At 52.4% G+C, this 21,930-nt stretch overlaps 1 protein-coding gene across 3 annotated transcripts in view; it reads left to right on the top strand.

The window, feature by feature from the left end:
* FAM178B (family with sequence similarity 178 member B) overlaps positions 1-21,930 on the top strand; it is a 104,936-nt gene that overhangs the window by 53,802 nt on the left and 29,204 nt on the right. For 2 of the 3 annotated variants that reach the window (XM_043467831.1, XM_043467832.1), the window contains 4 exons: positions 5,475-5,556; positions 5,729-5,977; positions 6,189-6,286; positions 19,424-19,511. In XM_043467831.1, coding sequence (XP_043323766.1) covers positions 5,475-5,556; positions 5,729-5,977; positions 6,189-6,286; positions 19,424-19,511 — 517 coding nt within the window. The remainder of the gene's footprint in view (positions 1-5,474; positions 5,557-5,728; positions 5,978-6,188; positions 6,287-19,423; positions 19,512-21,930) is intronic. The other variant, XM_043467830.1, reaches the window with a different exon arrangement.

Below are 21,930 nucleotides of genomic sequence, written 5' to 3'. Positions count from 1 at the left end.
TGGTGGGCTACAGTCTATGGGGTCGCAAAGAATCGGACACAGCTGAGCAACAACACGCTAGCACAAATACTTGAGAGCGAAACCCCAGCATGAAGGCTTCCAGCTTCTCAGCACCCTGTGGGAGCAAGGCAGGGCCCTGTGGTCCTAGCGCAAGGCCCAGAGTGCCGCGGCCCCAGACAGCTGTTCTGACACACCTGCCCCTTTCCTTGGGCCTCCCACCTTGGGATGGCTGCTGGCACACGCTCTCCACTGAGGATTCAAAACTGGCCCAGAGCATCTGGCCAATAGATTGCCCCTTTAAGATTGCCCCTGTACAGATTGCAGCTCTATAAGAGGGGCTGGGACCACCCACCAAGCCACTCAGCCTAGAGGTGTTCTTTTGGGAATATGCCTCCTTTCAAGAAGCAAACAGGTCCAGGAGAGACCGCTCCCATGACTTCCGTGGGGTGGGGGATGGTGAAGTGCTGGCTTACTTCTGTGTTTGGGAAACTCGGGGTGTCTCAGCGTTGGAAGATTCTTCTAGAGCACTCAGGGAACATCAAGGAAGTTCTGACATCTCCTCCACCAAGGCTGTGGCATCCTTCACAGCTCCATGGGGCACAAGAGCATCTTCGGGACAGGCGCTCCTCTCTGCATCGTCCTCATCCTCAGAGGCTCATCCCATGTCCCTTGGTTCCGCACCAGGTGCCTCTCTGTTGACCTCCAGGGATGTCCCCATCCAGGGCTCCTCTGAGGCACCCACACGCTGTCATGGCCGAGACTGGAAATGAGGGCACATGTGGGCCCACGGCTTGGCCATCTCTCCAGTCTCTACAAGAAAGACGGGTCTCTCACCGGCTGTTCCTAATCTCAGATTTCCTTGAAACTCATCACCATCTCATCGAATGCTTCAAGATTTTCTTCCAGAAGGAAACAGCCCTGCTGCTGCCGGACCACGTGCATTGTCTGACGTCTGCTTTATTGCAGATAGAGTTGCCCTCTGCCCTGTGATGAGCCTGGGGAGGGAGACAGCCAGCAGAGGAGGAACCAGAGTGTGAACGCTGGACGGGAAGCAGATGAGCGCCTGAGCATCCTCAGAGGGGACCAGTGCCACACTCAGCTATACAGACTTTTCATCAGGTGTCCCTGGTCTCACCTGGAAAGAGAGGGAGCAGTGGCTGGTCCTCCTGGGCTGCTCCCTGACTGCAAAGCCCAGAGGAAGAGCCCTGGTCAGGTCATAGGTGTGTGTGCACGCTTAGTTGTGTCCAACCCTTTTGCGACCCCCTGGACTGTAGCCCACCAGGCTTCTTTGTCCATGGAACTGTCCAGGCAAGAACACTGGAGTAGGTTGCCATTTCCTACCCGAGAGGATCTTCCTGACCCAGGGATCGAACTCCCAGCTCTTGTGTCTCCTGCACTGGCAGGCAGATGCTTTACCACTGCGCCACCTGGGAAGCCCCAGATCTCAGGTCCAGCCACTGAGGACCAGCAACCCGCTGCTGTTGCCTGGGGCTGGTAGCCTTCATCTACTGGGTTCCCTGAGAGGGAAGCCTGGTGCAGAGGCCAGTGGGCTAAATAAATGACAATCAATCCATTGAAAGGGCATCCTGTCAAATGTGGGGGCGGTTGCCTTGGGACAGAGTAATTGGATCCAGGTAAAAGTTGCTCCCCTCCCCGCCGTCCCCCATTAGCTCAGCATCGATTCCTCTTCATTGCCTTGACCTCAGTCACTAGAGCCCAGCTGACAGCTCTGGTCTGGTTTAGCAGTGCCAGCCCGGGAGCGCGCCCTGCCCACAGGCTGTGTGGTGGGCCCCTGACCCCCAGCTAGACTCTCAGTTTTACCGTCTTCCCAAGGAGAAGGAGCAGAGGGTCACTTTCACTTTATTTTTTTTTTTCTCAAATAGTAACAGGGGAAAACAAATATAGAAGCCGACACGCTTCTCTTAAGAGTGGAGAACAATACCTTTGCAACCCAAACTCTAGCTCCTGGGTGCTGGCCATGGGCCAGGAACCCTAACTCTGCCAGGCCAGTGTCAAGGCTGGGGCTGGGGCTGGGGGTAGGGGAAAGCTGCTTTGCTGGTGGGGCTGGTGGTGGGACCCTCAACTCGATTCCTACCTGCTGAGTCCAGAAGAGGAGTGGGCTCCTTAGACTGTGAATTCCTCTTCTCTGTGGCGGAGGCCTAGGGATCAGCCGATGCCACTTCCCAGAATAGCAGTCTCAGATGCCACGTTCCAGGCGAGCGGCTCCTCAGAGAGGCAGGCAGGGAAGGGGAACCCGTTATGTTGCCTGCTGGCTGTTCCCAGCAGAGGCAGCCTGGGGAGACACTGGGGCGCAGTGCACCGGGGTTGGGGGGGTGGGGGGGTGGGTAGCAGGGAGGCTATGTATCCTTCCCACTTGGAAAGCCTGGCATTCTGTCCATCCCCAGGAGGAGAGACCCTTGTCACAGACACACTTCCCCTCCCCAGCTCCGAGAAGATGAGTCACCAGCCCACAGTTTCTGCCCTCTTTCTCCCCCTGGCAGCACGGAGCTGTCTGAGAGCCCCCTCCACTTGGGCAGAGTCACAAAGCTGGCTCTGAGGCTTCCTGCCTCTTCAGGCAATCTAAAAGCGTTCCCTCCCATGCTTGCACGGCCCCACACAGGCTCACGGACAGGTATAAACCAGGACTCCCCTGCGACTCTGACACAGGCCCAGTGCGTGAGGCCCAGTCTCCCCCGTCTGTTGTTCTCTGGCCTCGCAAATGCTGAGGAAGAGTGGCCTGGAGAATGGCCCAGCCCAGGCCTATCTAGGCCTCGCCCCACCCCTCCACTCCAGCAGTGATTTTTGACACTGACTTCCTGGGTGCCTAGAGACGGCACTTTTCTTCCCTCTCCGAGAAGCAGCATAGACAAGTAAAGAAGAGCAGAGCCTGTTCACTGGAGCATCTGGGAACCGTGGCCAGGGCGGCGACCCCAGAGGCCGTTACTGTCGGCACTGTTGTCGTCATCACTGATGACTTCATTTGTAGGGAGTCCCTTGTTATCAGGAACTCCAAGCTAGTTAGTAAGACTGCAGGAGTGGAAGAGACGGCAAAGGGAGACTTGTCATAAAGTCATCCTACTTGGATTTCCCTGGTGGTCCAGTGTTTAGGAATCTGCCTGCCAATGCAGGAGACATGGGTTCAATCCCTGGTCCAGCAAGATTCCGCATGCCATGGGGCAGCTGAGCCAGTGTACCACAACTACTGGGCCGGTGCTCTGGAGCCTGTGTACTGCACCTACTGAAGCCTGTGCCGCGAGCCTGTGCTCTGCGTGAGAGAAGCCACCGCAATGAGAAGCCCACGCCCTGCAGGGAAGACCCGGCACAGCCAAAAATAAATAGCAAATTAAGTTTTGAAAAGCCACCTCACTTATTTGATGCCAACAATACACACGTGGCCAGAGAAAGAGCATCGTTGAGTAAGGACACTCCAGCTCGGCGTGTCACCCGGGGAGCGTGTGCCTGGCAGGCCTGTGCAGAGGGCCATGTGAGTCTGCTGTGCTGCCAGCAGCTCCCTCCCTGTAGGGCTCTTGCCAAACTGTGCGTGACTCTGGTCTTTAAAGAGGGTGTTTTAAATGTGACCCTGGCCTCTGGCTTCATCCAGGCTGTTTGCTAAGAGGAATCTGGCCATGCCAGGCTTGTCTGCGGACAGCATGGTAGTGGAACACCTTGGAGGGGTTATTGAAGATCTCTTTCAATCTAATTTCACCTTACTTGCAGACTTTGGAAGCTAACCTGACATAAGCTACAACGGAGTGTGTTTTTCCGTTTATGCACAGACTCACCATATCTGTGTGGACAAAGAACGCTTTTAAATGAATTTTCTTTATTTTACTTATGTATTTATTTTTGTTTATGTTTTTAGCTGCACTGGGTCTTTGTTGCTGCCAGCAGGGTTTCTCTAGTCGTGGTGAGTGGGGGCTACTCTGTAGTTGCAGTGTGCAGGCTTCTCATTGTTGGGGAGCTCGGGCTCTGGGCACAGGCTTCAGTAGTCGTGGTGCCTAATTGCTCTGCAGCATGTGGGATTTTCCCAGACCAGGGATTGAACCCTTGTCCCCTCCATTGCAAGACAGATTCTTAACTGCTGGACCACCAAGGAAACTCCAAACAATGCTTTTGAGGAGGACTTTGCAGGAAGCATTGAGTATGATTTTTCAGGCTTCCAAGCCCCAAAAAACTAAAGCTCAGGGCCCTCCTGGAGTGACAGTGTCGGGATGCCAGCCCCCGAGAGGCACCGGTTCACCTCGAGCTGTGTTCACCCCCTGTGCGGCCGTCTCCCACCCTGAGCAGACTGGCCCACGTGGCCAGGGGAGACCACAGAGGCAGTGTCACCTCCAAGGTTAGGTTCTCAAAGGTTGCAGCCTCTGTCTTAGGTGGGCATCTCCTCTCTCTCAGATAACTCACTATAGAGAAAGTCGGGGCAAGTTAGGGAACCCTGGGGTGCAGCTCCATGGAAGGACTGAGGCCGGTGACCCCCAAGTGACCTGAGAAGCAGTTCCTCCAGGCCAGTCAAGCCTGCTGCTGACAGCAGGCACCCCCCCCACGAAAGCCTTGGAGGCAGCCTCCCCAGAGACCCTTAGTTAGAGACCCCTGGCTAAGCTGCTTCTGGATTCCTGACCCTCGGAAACTGCACAGGATAATGTGTATTGGTTGTTTTTAAGCCTCTCCATTTGGGGGGAGTAATTTGTTACATAGCAGTGGATGACCTTTTCATTGTGTTCATGACAGTGACATTTTATTGTCTTGGGCTTTAAAATCATTGCAGACGGTAACTGCAGCCACAAAATTAAGACGCTTGCTCTTTGGGAGAAAAGCTATGACAAACCTAGACAGCGTATTAAAAAGCAAAGACATCACTTTGCCAACAAAGATCCTTATGGTCAAAGCTGTGGTTTTTCCGATAGTCATGTATGGATGTGATAGCTGGACTATAAAGAAAGTTGAGTGTCGAAGAATTGATGCTTTTGAGCTGTGGTGTTGGAGAAGACTTATGAGAGTCCCTTGGACAGCACGGAGACCCAACCAGTCCATCCTAAAGGAAATCAGTCCTGAATATTCATTGGAAGGACTGATGCTGAAGCTGAAACTCCAATACTTTGGCCACCTGATGCGAAGAGCTGACTCATTGGAAAAGACCCTGATACTGGGAAGGATTGAGGGCAGGCGGAGAAGGGGACGACAGAGGATGAGATTGTTGGATGGCATCACCGATTCAATGGACATGAGTTTGGGTAAACTCCGGGAGTTGGTGATGGACAGGGAGGCCTGGCGTGCTACAGTCCTTGGGGTCACAAGAGTTGGACACGACTGAGCAACTGGACAAGTGAAAGACCCGCGCACACAGGGCACCGGGGCCCTGGGTTGAATGGATCATCCGAGAACTCTCTTCTCCAGCAGCACGGCCTCCCCCTCTGCCTCAGTTCTTCCCTTGTACCTGCCTCTGACTGCTTCCCTTCCTTTGTTTTGTCTCACCGTAGCGAGGCCAGCCGGAGCCGCAGGGAACAGCAGGACACCCTCCAGGAGACGGCCTTGGACAGCAGCCTGAACTACATCTGCAAGGTGAGTCCCACCCAGACCCACTCAGCATCAAATTCAGTGGCTCCCACCGGGCACCGTCACAGGCACTTTGCTGACTGCCAGGATCGATGCTACAGAAGCTGGCTCCCTCCACGCCTGTGCCTGCCCCGACGACCCCGGGAGGCTCGACTCCAGGCCTTGTTGCTTTTCTCAGCTCCTTCCCAGCACAGCTGGGGGCTCACAGTGCCAGGGAGGCACCCCTGCCCTCACGCTGTCTCCTCTCCAGTTCCTGACACTGTGCGCGCTGGCCCAGCCGGGGGCCTACACCGACCAGGACCTTCTGGACCTGATTGAGCTGCTGTGCCGTGCTGGCCTGGACACCAGACTCCGCCTGCTGCCCAAGACTGACCTCCAGCAGCTCCTGCTGCAGCTCCTGGAGAACATCCGCGAGTGGCCGGAAAAGGTGCTGTGGGCCCCTGAGTCAAAGCCCAAGCCCCAGCCTCACCTGTGAGGCCCCAGCAGGGACCACGCTGCTCTGGCGGTCCTCCCCTGACCTGGCCTCCGTGACCCTCCCTCTGCTCTCCGGGCCTCCCTGCTGAGTGGGCTGGCGGGGCGGTCAGGGTGGGAGGCGCCTGCCACTGGAAAGCCCCCCTGGACGCCCTCTCGCCCCGCAGCTCCGGCAGCTGTGCTGGGCCCTGAGTCGAGCGTCTGGTCACCACCACAACCTGCTGGCACTCGTGCGGCTCTTCCTGGACGTGAGCCCCCGGAGCAGGTGGGTACTGCTCCGCCTCCATCTCCCCGCCCTCTGAGGCTCATCCCCACCCCCGTGACGCCCTGTGGGGTGTGGGGGAAGTCCCCAGACCTCCCCCTCGTGCCCAGTGTCAAAAACCCAGGAGCAAGAGCTAAAAATACAACTCACTAATGACTTCATTACCAAATGGGAAAAAAAGCCTCATTTTCTTAACACGGTCTTATTAGCAAAACAATTGCCTTGTGCAATTAGCCTCAGACTCAGCAGCACCCCCACCCGCCTTCCAGACTGCTCCCTTCCCAATCCTCGTGGAGGTAGGGTGCCTCCTCGCCATTCAGACATTAGCTGCACAGTGTCCCCTCATCAATCCCCTTGACGCCTCCCTCTCAAACTCTCCGATCATCATTCTATTTTCTGCGCAGCACTGATCTCGGCCAGAAATTTCTTTATATTTGTTTCCCTTTTTTTTAATTTATTTGTGGCTGCGCTGGGTCTTCCTTGCTAAGCGAGGGCTTTCTCTAGATGCGGTGAGCGGGCTTCTCGTTGTGGTGGCTTCTCTTGTTGCAGAGCACAGGCTCTAGGGGCTCAAACATCAGCAGTTGCAGCCCGAAGGCTCAGTAGTTGCGGTGCATGGACATATTTGCCCTGAGGCATGTGGGATCTTCCCAGACCAGGGATCAAACCCCTGTCCCCTGCACTGGCAGGCGAATTCCTAACCGCTGGACCACCGAGGAGGTCCTGCTTGCTCCTTGTTCATGGCTGCCTCTCGTCCTCATCCCCTCCAGTGAGCAGGCCCCTTACTGGGGTCACTGTCGTATCACCCCTCATCCAGGACAGAGCCTGGCACACTGTTGGCACTCTGTAAATTCTTCTTGAATGAATGAATGTGCCAAACAAACTTAGCCTGCAGGGAGATAAGAACCAATTTTCTGTACCTACTCCAGGCTCCCTTCTCCCCTCCTTCCTTCTCCCACTTGAGGGCACAGCCCAGGGAGTCCCCCTCGCTGCCCTGTGCAGGCCTCTCCCCACGTCCCCTCGTCTCCTCTCTAGGTCTGTTTGCAGCTGCTCCTACCTAGAATGGCGCTTCCCTGGCGGCACGGTGGTAAAGAATCTGCCTGCCAGTGCAGGAGACCTGGGTTCGATCCCTGGGTCAAGCAGATGCCCTGGAGAAGGAAATGGCAACCCACTCCAGTATTCTTGCCTAGAGAACCCACGGCCAGAGGAGCCTGGCGGGCTACAGCCCATGGGGTGGCGAAGAGTCAGACACAACTCAGCAACTAAAGAACAACCATCACCACCTAGAATGACACCTCTTCCCACCTTCCAACCAGGCTGTCCTGGATCCCCTCCAGGGAGAGCCGAAGCTTTCACAGACAGTCCCAGCTCCTCCTCCGCAGCCTGTCTGCTCTGCGGCTGCACCTGATTGTCATGGCTCTGCTTGGCCTTGCTGCCCATCGCCTGCACTGAGAGGTGCGGAGGGCTGAGCCTGGCCTCCAGGGCCCCTTGTGCTCCAGCCCAGGCCATGTGGTTTGTCTGCTGTTTTCACTTTGACATGTATGTATATTTACTTACATGTATGTAAGTGTGTCTATATACTGGCAGACCTCATTTGATTGCGCTTCACAAATACTCCATTTTTCCCAAGTGAAGCTTTGTGGCCACCCTGCATTGAGTGAGTCTGTCAGTGTAATTTCCCAACAGTATCTGCTCACTTCATGTCTCTGTGTCACATTTTGGTAGTTCTCAAAATACTGCAAGCTTTTTCCTTATTATTATATTTGTGATGATGGTCTGTGATCAGTGATCTTGGATATTACTATTGTGAAAAGATTAGGACTCACTCTCTGAAGGCTCAGATGATAGCGTTTTTTAACAATGGAATGTTTTTAATTAAGATAGGTACATTATTATTTCAGATGTAATGCTGTTGCACACTAATAGACTACAGAATTAATACAATTTTTGAAAACATTTTATTGAATTATAGTTGAGTTGCAATGTTTTGTTACTAATAATTTCTGCTTCACAGAAAAGTGACTCAGTTATACCTATGTATATTCTTCTTCATACTCTTTTTCATTATGGTTTATCGCAAGATATTAAGTATATATACTGAGCTATACGGTAGAACCTTGTTTATCCATCCCACATATAACAGTTTGTTTCTGCTAATCCCAGACTTCCAGTACTTCCCTCCCCCCGGCTTCCTCCCATTTGGCAAACATAAGTTTGTTCTCTATGTCTGTGAGTCTGTTTTTGTTTGGTAGATATGTTTATTTGTGTCATATTTTAGATTCCACATAAAGTGATATCATATGGCGTTTGCCTTTCTCTTTCTGATTTACATCACTTAGTGTGGTAATTCTAGGACCATCCATGTTACTGCAAATGGCATCATTTCATTCTTTTTTATGGCTAAGTAGTATCCATTGTATATATGTACCATATCTTCTTTCTCTACTCATCTATTGATGGACATTTAGATTGTTTCCATGTCTTGGCTATTGTAAATAGTGCTGCCATTAACATAAGGGTGCATGTATCTTTTCCAGTTATAGTTTTGTCTGGATATATCCCCAGGTATGGAATTGGTGGATCATTTGGAAACTATTTTTAGTTTTCTGAGGAACCTCCATGCTGTTTTCCATAGTGGCTGCACCAATTTACATTCCCACCAACTGTGTAGGAGAGTTCTATTTTCTCCACACCCCCTCCAACATTTATTGTTTGCAGAATTGCTAATGATGGCCATTATAACTGGTGTGAAGCGATACCTCGTTGTTTTGATTTGCATTTCTCCAATAATTAGCAATATTTACTATCTTTTCATGTGCCTATTGGCCATCTGTATATCTTCTTTGGAGAAATGTCTTATTTAGATCTTCAGCCCATTTTTCGATTGGATTGTTTGGGAGTTTTTTGTTATTGAATTATAGGAGGTGTGTGTATATTTTGGAAATTAAACCCTTGCCAATCACATCATTTGCAAATATTTTCTCCTGTTCTGTAGGTTTAAGCACAACTTTTATATGCACTGGAAAATCAAAAAATTCATGTGACGTGATTTATTGTAGTATTCGCTTTATTGTGGTGGTCTGGAACCAAACTTGTAATTTCTCCAAGGTGTGCCTGAACATAAGTGTGTGTGTGTGTGTGTGTGTGTGTGTGTGTGAGATGAACTGCGTTATTTTCCATAGCTGCATAGTATTCCCTGGTTGTGCACGCAGCCGTTCCCTGGTTATGATATTTGTCCAGTATGCAAGCTTGTGCATCTATGCAAATACTTCAATAGGATAAGTTCTTTGAAACTGCAATCCTGAAGTATAAATATTTAAAATTTGGTCTCCAAAAAAGAAGCTGTACTAATTAATAATAGACGTGAAAATGCCTGTTTCTCCACACTGTTATTAACACTCTCATTCTCAGTGTTGTTTTTAAGTTTTAGTTTCTCTGGTAAGTGAAAAGGCTCATCCTGTGATTCTAATTTTCATTTCCCTGGCTGCCAGTGAAACTGAGAATCTTTTTCTGTGTTTCCTTTGGTGTAAATTGTCTCTTGATATTACTCACCCATTTTTCTATCCGGTAATTTTTCTTCTTCTTCTTTTTTACATATTTATTTATTTGGCTGCATCTGGTCTTAGTTGAGGCATGTGGGATCTTCACTGCATCACCTTTCGTCACAGCTCATGGACTCTCTAGTTGTGGTATGAAGACTCAATAGTTGCAGCGTCAGGCTTAGGTGCTCTGCAGCATGTGGAATCTTAGTTCCCCAACCAGGGATCAGACCTGTATCCCCTGCATGGCAAGGCAGACTCTTAACCACTGGACCACCAGGAAGTCCCTCTTCTTCTTAATTATATTGATTTGTAAGTTGCTTATTACATATGTTTTGGGCACCATGTTTTCTCCTAAGCCTGTAAATTGTCTTTTTTAAACCTTTGTGTTTATCGTTTCACAAAATGATTATTTTTCCTTTTTCAGTAAACTATTCATTTCAGAATAGCTTCAGATTTTCAGAAAAGTTACCATGCATAGTACAGAGGGTTGATTTGTAATTGACTCTTTCCAGCTTGAAAAGGAAGGCCTTCCCCACCCCAAGAGCATAAAAATATTGTGTTCTATTTTCCTTCAGTACTTATATAACTTTGTTTCTCTTGGCTCCTAATCCCATCTGGAATCCATTTTTTGTAGGTACAAAACAGGGATCTAACTTGATGTTTTTCCCCACCCTCAAAGAGCCAGTGACCCAACACCAATTCTTTTCAGTCTTAATAATCCGTCACTTCCCAAAAGATTTCAAACTGCTTTTGTCATATCCTGAATTTATGACATCCCTCATCTGTTAGCCAAACTTCGATTTCAGGTTCCAGGAGTCAGTGTCTTTCGGAGGGCGTCTGTTTGGAGCTCCCGTGCCCTTGGCAGATGCTCCTTGAATACTCGGAGTGAATATCGTGGAACAGACTTACCTGCTTTCGAACAGACACTCCAAGTAGGGTAAACCCTGCTGTTGAGCACTTTGCTGAGAAAGAGGGCTCCTCACCAGGGCGGATATTATTTATTCATTTATTTAGAACTTGTATTTCTTTTTTCTAAATAGATAAAGCACTCCAACTGGACAAAATTCAACAGGGACCAGGGAGTGCCTCTAGAAAACAAGCCCGTCCCCCTGCCCCCACGCCTGTGCCACCCAGCCTGTCCCCATGTCTAATCTGCTCTTGCATACAGCTTGTCCTCCCCGCCCCTCTTTCCACTTCAGCACAGGTTTTGGCAGCCGTTCCACACTGGATCGGAAAGAGCTCCTAACTCTCTTCTACAGCTGCCCTGTGTTTCCTGTAGTCTTAGTTAGCTGCCCCCTCCCCTCACCATGCCCCCGTGTTGGTGGCCTTGTCCCCTCCCTCGTGGGCGGCTGCCCCGCTGGGCTCAGACCGGCTCCGGGGAGGAGGGCGTATTATTGTACGAGGGCTGCCACTATCTCTGCCGAATAGTTAAGCACAAAAGATCAACAACACTCACCAACACTGGTGTGATGCCCGAGCTCTCCCCGACCTCCTCAACCAGGGATGCGCTGTTATGCTGAAGGCAAAGTGGAGCTTAGCAGTGAAAAATGAGAGTAAAAAGCAGCCCCTTCTCCCACAACCGTCGCCTCTCCACGTCACCCTCCAAGGCTGGCCGCAACTCACAGTCTCCAATCTCTTGCCAGTTTGACCGTCCCCATGCTGCCCTGCGGCGGGATCTTGCTTCTGGTGCACATCTGGCCCTATCACTCCTTCGCTTAAAATCCTTCAGACTTCTATGCCCAGGATGAAATTCAAACAGCCCTGCCTGGTACACTAGGGCCCTCCTGCCTGCTTTTCACGTCCCTCCATGTTCCCCAGCTCCCCAGCCCCTGCAGGCTTCCACACTCCAGCCCTATCCTCAAGCTGTGCCGCTACCCAAACCCACGGGGAGCAGTTGTCTCGAACGTTTCAACGCCTGTTCCCTCTTCGCCGAAAAGCCTCTTTGCCTGGTCGACGCTTCCTCACCCCCAAGACTAGGCTCTGAGGAGGCAGCTTCTCTTTGTAGAAACCTCCGGATGCAGAAACTTGGTTGTTGGTGCCCCCTTGGACTGTGAGCATCCTGAGGACAGGGACTGTGACTTCGAACTCTGGGTCCCTGGAATCCTGGCACAGAAGAGGGAGCTTGCTTGTGGAGAGCTGGCTTCTGAAGGGCAGATTTCAAAAAGCAGAGAGAGCAAGCGTTTTTCAGTAGCAGACTCCAAAGACAAAGTGGCTCAGCTGGGCCAGGAGATCCTACAGTAAGACTTTGGACATGGATTGCGAATGGACCCAGTGAGGGAAAAAGCAGGAAGTATTAATATCTAGAGACAGCAAGGTCTGCACCCAAAGCTCATCATGCATGATCTCTGATCTTGAAAGATATGGAAGAGAGAAGGAAGGGGACACAGGCAAGGCACATGGAAAAATAACATGAACCCGATGAACCAGTGACAGTTCTCTTGGGGATAGCTAAAGCCCACAGAAGGAGCTTCTGTATAATTTTTTTTTTTTTTCGCTGCACCGAGAGGTATGTGGGATCTTAGTTCCCTGACCAGAGATCAAACCCACACCCCCTGCAGTGGAAGTGTGAGTCCTAACCACTGGACTACCAGGGACGTCTCCTGTATAGTTATTTTTGATGCCAGGAGAGCTCTTCTGGGTTGACAGGCAAATGGTAACCCTGGTGAAGGGAGAACAACACCACGTAATTAATATTTTGTTTCTGTTTTCTTTTGTGAAGGAGCCTAATTTTTCATCTGGACTGGAATATTGATCAAAAGGGATTGTAGCCTGTAATAGCAGGGGGAGACCGGATGGCAGCATCTAACTGGGTGGAATGAGTTGAGGTCCCCTTCACGTCTGTCTGTCCTGCACAATGTGGGGGAGCCCTGACTCCACAGAGACCTCTGGGGAAGGGAGAGCTCCCCGGGGGATGAAGAAGAAGGGTGCTCTTCTTCATTCAGCTCTGTGGACTTGACGTGTTCCTCAACAGAACTCCCCAGGGGAAAGCTTGTGAGCACATAGATAGAAAAGGAAGCCCTGCTTTCTAGGATTCCTAAGAATAAATCATACCAGCCTAGCCTCATTTAGTTTTTGATAGGCTAAGCAGAAGAATACCCTGGAGAGGGCTGTCTGGGTTCTGTAGGGCATTTGATGGAGACGCACATCCTATCTTGCCATAACATAGCAAGCTGAAGCGTGGGCTGAAGAGTGATGTCCAGTTAGATGGACTCATCGTCAGAAGGTGCCACTGGCCATCAGAGTCTGCCTGGAGGATAGGTCCGGGCGGCACCCAGAGCTCTGTCTCCACTGACAAGTTGGCCGGCACAGATCCAAGGTCTTGAACAAGGCCATTAACAGAACAGTGGTCGGGTTCATGCATAACATGAAGGCAACTGACAGCGAAGATCCACAAAGATCTCAAAAGACCATAACGATGGGCTGAGTGGGAGAGACCAAGCTGCACAGTGGAGAACAGGGGTCTAGGAAATGGGATTTCACAGCCAGATGTGTGGACTAGACTTTGGGCTCAACCTGTCAAGAGCGTAGCGTTGAGGGGCTCCCCCCAAAATAAGGGTCCACTTCAGTTCTGAGCGCCTTGCTCAATGAGAATGTAAGCAACCTCAAGGGCTTTCAGAAGAACCCACCCAGACGGCAAAGATTCCCGACGACAGAGAAGAGTAGCTTGTTGCGCTCGGGGGAAGGGATAGTGTGCGAAGTATGGTGACTTTTTAAATATTTGTTTATTTGACTGTGCTGGGGCTTAGTTGCAGCACATGGAATCTAATTTCCTGACAAGGGATCGAACCCAGGCCCCCTGCTCTGGGAGTGCAGAGTCTTAGCCACTGGACCACCAGGGAAGTCCCTAGCGACTTTTCTCCAAGTATGCGGAGGCCCTGACTGAATGGACGGATATGCGGGTCCCAGGACATGAGACCAGGTGACTTTTCAGGTGTTTTTAGGGGTCTAGGTTTCATCATCATACCAGAAAGAGAGAAAGAAAGGGAGGGAGGAGGGGAGAGAGGAGGCTGGAGGTCCAGATGTGACTGTCTGAGTGAACCTGGTTCTTGTTTGGTTGTGATGTACATGCAGGAGAGAACATGTCAGGTGGACACTGCACTGCGCCGGGTGTCCGTGCAGCCACCACTGCGTCACCAGCCAGAAGGTCACCTGCTCCCCTGGAAGGGCCCTGGACCCGTCCCAGGCATGGCCTCTGCAAAAAGAGCCGCTTCGGCAGCTTTCATCCCATGGATTTGTTGTGCTGGGCTTCAGACTCGGGCCCCAGTGGGGCCGTACAGGGTTCTGTCTCGTATCTGGCTCCCCTGGCATGGCCAGCACTTGTGGGTGTCAGTCATGGCAAAGCCAGCGATCATAGACAGCTCCTTCGCGTTGCCCGGTGGGAGCCCCCTGCGTGGGTCCGAGGCTGTCTGCATGCCGCCTTCTCTTCCTGTCTGTCCTGTGCTGTGTCCACGTTTGTGAGTGCCCCAGCGGGTGTGAGATGCCTGGGCAGACGGCTGAGGAGGCGACCCCCACCTCTGAGCCCAGGCCCCCATCTGCCTGCCCGGGTGACACGTGCTCACATGCAAGACAGGAGACTCCAGGGGAAGGACTGAGGGGCAGGTGGCATGAGAGCAGGCAGTGCTGGGTGAGGCGGCCTGAGCGGCCCAGGAGGGGCAGACCCGCCGACGCCCTGGGGCAGGGTGCTGGGCAGTGTTTCCACCACGACCGGCCGCTGTGGTTGCTTCCTGAATTGCCCTGGAGACACGGAAAAGGCCGTTCACACCTTTGGCCAGATGCCCGATGGCCTTCCCGGGCAGTTCAGCTTCAGCGGGGCCCGGTTCCCGTATGAAGGGGCTACATTGACCTGTGTGGTGGTCCTGGCACCTTCCTGGCCCACGAGGGCTTGGGGCCTTTGCTGCCCCCCCGAGCCCCAGCAGGCTGTCCCTCGCAGGAGCTGGGGGGAGAGGGGCTGGAGGCTGGGAAACTGAGCGCCTGCGCTCCAGGTCCGACCGGGCTCTGTTGTCGGTTTGGAAAACTCATTTCCAAACCTCTCGGCGCCTTAGGCCCCTCCGCGTGCTGATCCAGCGTCCTGGTCTTGCAGCGGCTCGCGGGGGTGGAGGAGGCAGGCCGCTGCAGGGGCCTGGCCTGGTGTGAGCGCAGTGGGCTGAGCCCGTTGCCTTATATGACAGTAGCTGGGAAGGTTCCAGGGCCTTCTGCGTCCTCCTTTGTCCGCCTGTTTTGAGTTCCCGGGAGGCCTCCCGGGTGGGGTCAACCTCCGCAGAGCCGCAGGCCTCGCCCCACTCCCACCCCCCTCTCCACCCCCCACCCCTGCTTGCGCCCTGCGCAGTTTGGGTGGTGTTTGGGCTGAGTCTTGGCTTTCCCTCCTCTGTCCAGTAACTTCTCAGTGTAAAATTGAAAACGGGTCCCGTCTCCCTGTCTGTGTGTCCCAGTGGGAGCTGAGAGGGCAGGGGACTAGTTTAGAAGGCAGAGCAGGGCCGTGGGGATGAAAGGCAGTGGGCAAGCAGGGAACGCCGCCCTCTGATGCGGGTTTCTTTCATCCATTCGCCCCCTCGGTGCTCTTTTTAGTGCTTTTCTCTTTATTTTTCACCCCCAGACAACAGCTCTGTCCGCCTCCTCCCTCCTGGAACCAGCCCTGGCTCTGCCTGAACCCCGATCCAGGGTCGGGTTTGGGTTAATGAAGCCCAGATGCTGGACTTCTGACTCCCGCTGCAAGTTCGCCTCGCAGCAGCGGCTGGAGGGGCTGGAGGGTCCGTCTTACCTCCCACTGTGCTCTGGCCCAGCTGCTGCTGGGCCGGGCTTCGGGGGAACAGCTGGAGAGCAGCTTCTGGCCGACAGTGCAGCGATGGTGGGCGGAGCCCAGGGAGAGAGGGGGTGGAGCTCCGGCTGTGGGGCGGGGCCCTGCCTGCCTTCACCCGTCGGAGGCTGGTATGGGGGGCACTGGAAGAGGGGCTTCTGCTTTCTGTCTCTTGGCAGAGTCCATGTGGGATTACCTCTCCCCAGGACTGAGGTGGTCGGTGGGAACACTGGCGCGCTCTGCAGAGGGAACCGGGGTCAGAGAGGGCCCCGCGCTGCCTAATGACAGCCCTTCCCAGTCCAGGATGGCCGATCCCTCTCAGGGAGGCCAGATGCAACACAAAGATCACATGGGAGGAACTTATGCTAAGGAATTATTCCTTGTCTGTGGGATATTATTATTCCTTATCTATAAGAAATTCAAATTTAACTGGGCATCCTATATCATCCTATAACTCCGGGAAATAGTGAGGGACAGGGAGGCCGGCTTGCTGCCAGTCCATGGGGTCACAGAGTTGGACACCACTTAGCGACTGAAGGACCACCACCACCTATATTTTTATTGTCTAAATTGGGCAATCCTTACCCCACCCCCACCCAGCTGAACTTCTTTAAGTAATCGTTTTATTGAATTGCAGCATACAAACAGAACACCGACTGTAAGTGTGTGCTCAGCGAGTTTTCACAAGTCCAACACATGCAGCACCCAGAACGAAAGGAGGAGATTCCCTGGTGGTCCAGTGGTTAGGGCTCATCACTTTTCAGTGCTGGGCACAGGTTCAATCCCTGGTCGGGGAAGTAAGATCCTGCAAGCCATGTGGTGCAACCAGAAAAAAAAACCAAAAAATGCGAACAGAACCTGCCCCCCACCAAGGACAGCAGGATCCCCGGTTTTGCACTTAATCACACAGGTGTAGTCTTTTGTAATGGCTCCTCCCGCACAGCGCCGTGAGGTCACCATGCAGCTGGGCGGAGTCCTGGCTCGTCCGTGGTCCCCGAGCGCTGCAGATGAAGTCCAGTCGTCTGTCCATTTGTGGGCCGACATTGCACGCCTGCCTCTCTGTTTTTTCCTACATCGCATCTCTGTGCCAGGGAGGAGGACTGCTGGGTTGTGGGTGGGCACATGCACGTCTTCAGCTTGAGCAGGTCTCACCCAGCAGGTGACTGAGGTGGGTGTATGCATTTACGTCCCCACCAGCTGTATGGGAGCGTCCCGCTCTTTCTCACGTCTGCCCTTCTGGTATGGGGCACTGTTGCCTGATGCTGTTTTTTGTTTGTTTGTTTTAAATCAAAAGCTTCTTGCATTGTTGATTCCTCTGATTTTCTTGACTAAGAATATAAACAAGGTGCCTGCTTCAGGTACCACCTGCTCAGCCCGATGGGAAGTTGGAGGAGGCCACTCCCACCTCCGTTCCCCACCACCCAGGAGCTCCCCACCCCCACCACAGGAAGCCAGGGTGGGCGCAAGCCCTGGGGGGGTTGCAAGGGTGCCTTCAGCCCCGCTGAGGGGGCCAGGTTCAGTCCTGCCTCCCCCAAGTACTTCTTTAGGGAAATGTCATTTCCGAGGGCGGCCTGCAGCTTGCCGTCCCCATGTGCCACCCTTCTGTTCCTTGTGGGGTCCTTCCAGGATGGGGTGGGGGTGCCCGTGGGGTCCCTCCAGCAGTGTTGCTACTCGAGGGAATGTCTCCTCTATGGAGCTGGTTCTGACCCAAGTGTCTTCCACCATGTTCCTTTGGTTTCCTCTGGCTCTAGGACCTCACCTTTGCTTCCCCTGGAGTTAGAGATTGTGGCCACATCAGAATCCATGTCAGGGGCTGACCTCTGCTGCCCGTGGGGGCCACAAGTGTGTGGAAGTGTGAGGAAGATGTAACCCCCCACCCCTCCTCCCGTTGCCCCCTCCAGCCTCTCCTGGCCACTGCCACCCCCAGTCCCATCCTCTGGTCTCTACTCCCCTCTTCTAACCCTTTACTCACCCCAGCCCTCAGGGACCCGTGAAAGCCAGAGCCCGACTAAGTCAAAGATCTCTCTTGGTAAATGTCACATTGCACTTGAAAATATGTGGGTTATTTTCACATATCTTTTGATACTGATTTCTAATGTAATTCCACTGATAACAGACTCTATGATTTTAATACCTTTAGACCATGAAAATTTTGCACCTTGTTTTATGTCCCTGGATATGTTCCTGTATCTCCTAGTTAATAGTCTATGGAAACTTGAATAGAATTTGTATCCTACTTGTGTGAAAATTATGTAAATCTTAATTCTATTGAATTGGTTCGTGGTGTTTTCAGGTCTACTGTATCCCTCTACTTTTCTGTATATCCCTTCTATTAATTTTTGAGAATTTGATATTGAAACTCTGATTAAAAATCTTAATCTACTTAAAAATAATTGTAATAATAGTGGTGGTGGTGGTGGTTTAGTCACCAAGTCGTGTCCAACTCTCTGTGACCCCATAGACTGTAGCCCGCCAGGCTCCTCTGGAATTCTCCGGTCAAGAATACTGGAGTGTGTTGCCATTTTCTTCTCCAGGGGATCTTCCCGACCCAGGCATCAAACCCTGGTCGCCTGTGTTGCAGGTGGATTCTTTACTACTGAACTACCAGGGAAGCCCCAATATATTGTGGCTGCTGCTGCTGCTAAGTCGCTTCAGTCATGTCCAACTCTGTGCGACCTTATAGACGGCAGCCCACCAGACTCCTCTGTCCACAGGATTCTCTAGGCAAGAAGACTAGAGTGGGTTGCTATTTCCTTTTCCAAATATATCGTGGAGCTGTATGTAACTTTTTCTGTATTTTCCAAGTCTCCTGTAAATGTATTATCATATTTTCATAATTTAAAAAATAGAGAAGAAAATCAGAACCATAAATATTAGCATCTGAAATCCCCATTATAAGGCTTTACTCCAGAAGAGAGCCGGTACCCGCTCCACCCTGAGGAAATCAGTCAGGACTGGCGCTAGACTTAGAAGCACAGCTCAGACTTGCTGAAGAAGCAAAGGGGACTTTATTGGCTGAGCTACCTGACCCACTGACTGCATGGGTCTGGGGGTTGGAGGCTTCAGGCAGGGAGGGCTCTGTGTCTACTTGCTTCATCCTCCAGCCTCCCCCACTGCTGCCCCAGCCCCACCGAGAGGCAGGGTGGCCGCCAGTGACTGTAGGAGCCCCTCCCAGCAGATTAGTGGCCCTGCTGGAAGAGAACACACTCTACTGGTCCCAGCCGAGACCCCGAGGCCCCCTCGAGTGGCTTGAACTCAGGGGCTGATGGGCCAGGCTCGGCTCACGTGCCCGCCTGGGAACCTGAATCTGGGCTGGGGGTGGAAGTGAAGGGACTCTCCAAAGAAAAGTCACTGAATACTGGGTGGGAAAAAAAACAACAAAATGTGGCCTCACCAGCCCACCTTCCAGGGCTGAAAGATCTTAATATGCTGCAAAGGAAAAAAAAGACAATGGTCTGTACAGAAGTGGATGCACGGTATCTCTGTGTAGCACAGACCTATATAGAAAAAAAAAAAACTAAGAAGAAAAACACCACCATGCTAGCCTCTGAAATCACCACCTTTTTCTTCATTAATTATTCTCTTTTGCTTATTTTTAAACTTTCCCATCTGGCATGTTTTTTATGACTTCTAAAATATATCATAAATGCTGGAAACCAAAGGAGAAAGCTGAAATTCCCCAGACAGGGGCTCTCCCCTGCTCACCTTGCCATGTGTGTCCCGCACTTCCCTGCCCATCTCCAGACCTGAACCCCCACGCCCCTCGCAGGGTGCACCCCTCAGTCTCTCTTGCCCCTTCTCCCACAGGCAGCTTCGAGGCCAGCTCAGCCTCCTGGTCATGGCTCGGCTGCTGAACCAGCAAGAGAGGCTCCCTCTCTGGCAGGAGAAGGCCCAGGTAAGTGTTTGCCTCAAGCGTCCTCTGGGGGCTGGGGGAGCCTGGCCAGCCCCTCCCGCCGTTTTCCCTGAAGGTTGGGAGACTCAGGCCAGGGGAGTCCAAGGTGGGTTTGCCTTTTTTGCTCACACCCTTGCCTCTAACAGTCACTTTCTGCTCTCCTGCTCTGTGCCAGCCACTGAGGATAAAGCAATGAGCTGGGAGCAGGTATTGCTTTTTTTTAAAGCTGTGGTAAAATATGCATAACATAAGATTTGCTATTTTAACTTTCTTTTTTTTTTTTTACTACCTTAACAATTTGTGTGTGTGTGTGTTAGTTACTCAGTCGTATCCAGCTCTTTGCGTCCCATGGGCTGCAGCCCTGCCAGGCTCCTCTGTCCATGGAATTTTCCAGGCAAGAATACTGGAGTGGGGTGCCATTCTTTTCCTCAGAAGATCTTCCGACGCAGGGATCGTACCCAGGTCTCCTGCACTGCAGGCAGATTATTTAACTGTCTGGGCCGCCAAGGAATATTTATTCATTTGGCTGCACCGGGCCTTAGTTGCGGATGCTGGATTTTTTTTCCCCCCTCCAAACTTTAAACTTTGTATTTTGTACTGGGGTGTAGCCGATTAACAATGTTGCCGTAGTTTCTGGTGAACAGCAGAGGGACCCAGCCATACATATAGACGTACCCATTCTCCCCCAAAGTCCCCTCCCAGCCAGGCCACCACATAACATTAAGCAGAGTTCCATGTGCTATACAGGGGGTCCTTACTGGTTATCCATTTTAAATATAGCACTGTGTACAAATTCATCCCAAACTCCCTAACTGTCCCTTCCCCCCAGCAACTGCATGAAGGATCTTTAATTGCAGCATGCAGGATCTAGTTCCCTGGACAGGTATTAAGCCCAGGCCCTTTGCCTTGGGAGCTTGGAGTCTTAGCCACTTAGCACCAGGGAAGTCCCCATCTTAGCAGTTTTAAGTGCAGAGCTCTAACCATTCTGAAGGACCACCATCCATCTCCCAAACAGAAACTCTGCACCTGCTGACCTCCGATTCCCATTCCCTCCTCCCCAGCCCCGGCGTCTGTGACATTTTATAGGTGGAAGAACAACAAAGGTGAAAACGAATATGGCCATGAACACTGCCCACTCTCAGTGGCCTTCTGCCCCACGTCAGGCATGCTGGGCACAGTAGTGGAGGAAGGGTCTTCTTTCCTCTTCCCTCTTCTCTCCAGAAAGCTCTGATTGCAACCTCCTTGCAGTATGCAGGATCTAGAGAGCAGTGGTTTAGGAGCCCTGGAGGCAGTGTGGGTCACAACCAGCCCAGGATGTGGGGTCGGGGGAGGCCTGGGGGGCCTGGAGGGGCGGTGTTGAGAATACTCTTACCTGCCTCCAACCCAAGTAGTCTCCCTGGAACCCATAAGACTTGCCGGGGACAGCTGAGCCATCTAACTCCACCATATGAGCCAGGCGAGGCAGTCCCAGAGAAAGGCTGAGTCTATAGTCACTGGAGGTGCACAAGGCAAGGCGGCATCACCCCTTGGCCAGAGTGCCGAGAGAATGTTCTGGACCCTCCTGGGGTGGGGTAGCCTAAGACACCAGTCACAGTGCGGGAGCTCAGAAAGGTGACCAGTTGGGTGGGCTCATCCAAGTGGGCCCTGGCTTTGCCCCAGCTGCCCCCTCTGCCTTTCATGCATTTCCCCCCAAGACTTAGAAGCTTGGCAGGAGCTTCTGGTCCTGGTCCAGTTCCAGTTGAAGTGTCACCTCCTCCAGGAAGCCTTTCCTGACCACCCAACCCAAAGTGCCCTGGCATCAGCACCCTGTTTGAAAGTACTCATGGTGCTCACCTGGCTTCCCTGGTAGCTCAGCTGGTAAAGGATTTGCCTACAGAAGGCCTGGGTTCGATCCCTGGGTTGGGAAGATCCCCTGGAGAAGGGAATGGCAACCCACTCCAGTATTCTTGCCTGGAGAATCCCATGAACAGAGGAGCCTGGTGGGCTACAGTTCGTGGGGTCACAGAGAATCGGACATGGCTGAGCGACCAAGCACACACAACACATGATGCTCACCTCCTGGATTTTTTTTAATTTGTTCAGGGTCTATGTCACACACACACAGACACACACACCCCCAACAGCAGCTCCCCGAGTGCACGGACCAGAGGGTTTGTGCTCACTCTTGCTTGTCAGCTCCTAGCACAGTACCTGGCACACACAGGACCTCAGCACACACTTGTGGGCTGAGGGAACCCAGGGCTGAGTTCCAGGGTGTTCAAGGGATGGTTCCCCAGGCAGAGAGCTTGGGAAGGACAGTGAGGAGTCGAGGGGTGGCCTGCACACAGGGCCTGATGACAGAGCCTCTCTGTGAGAAAGAGGATGGAGGGACCAGACAGGGGCAGGGCAGGGCAGGCAGAGATGCAGTGGGAGCGAGACCAGT

The sequence above is a fragment of the Cervus canadensis genome, chromosome 5 (assembly GCF_019320065.1).
Source record: "Cervus canadensis isolate Bull #8, Minnesota chromosome 5, ASM1932006v1, whole genome shotgun sequence".
Classification (NCBI taxonomy): Eukaryota; Metazoa; Chordata; class Mammalia; order Artiodactyla; family Cervidae; genus Cervus; species Cervus canadensis.
This window is presented reverse-complemented; position numbering and strand designations above follow the sequence as displayed.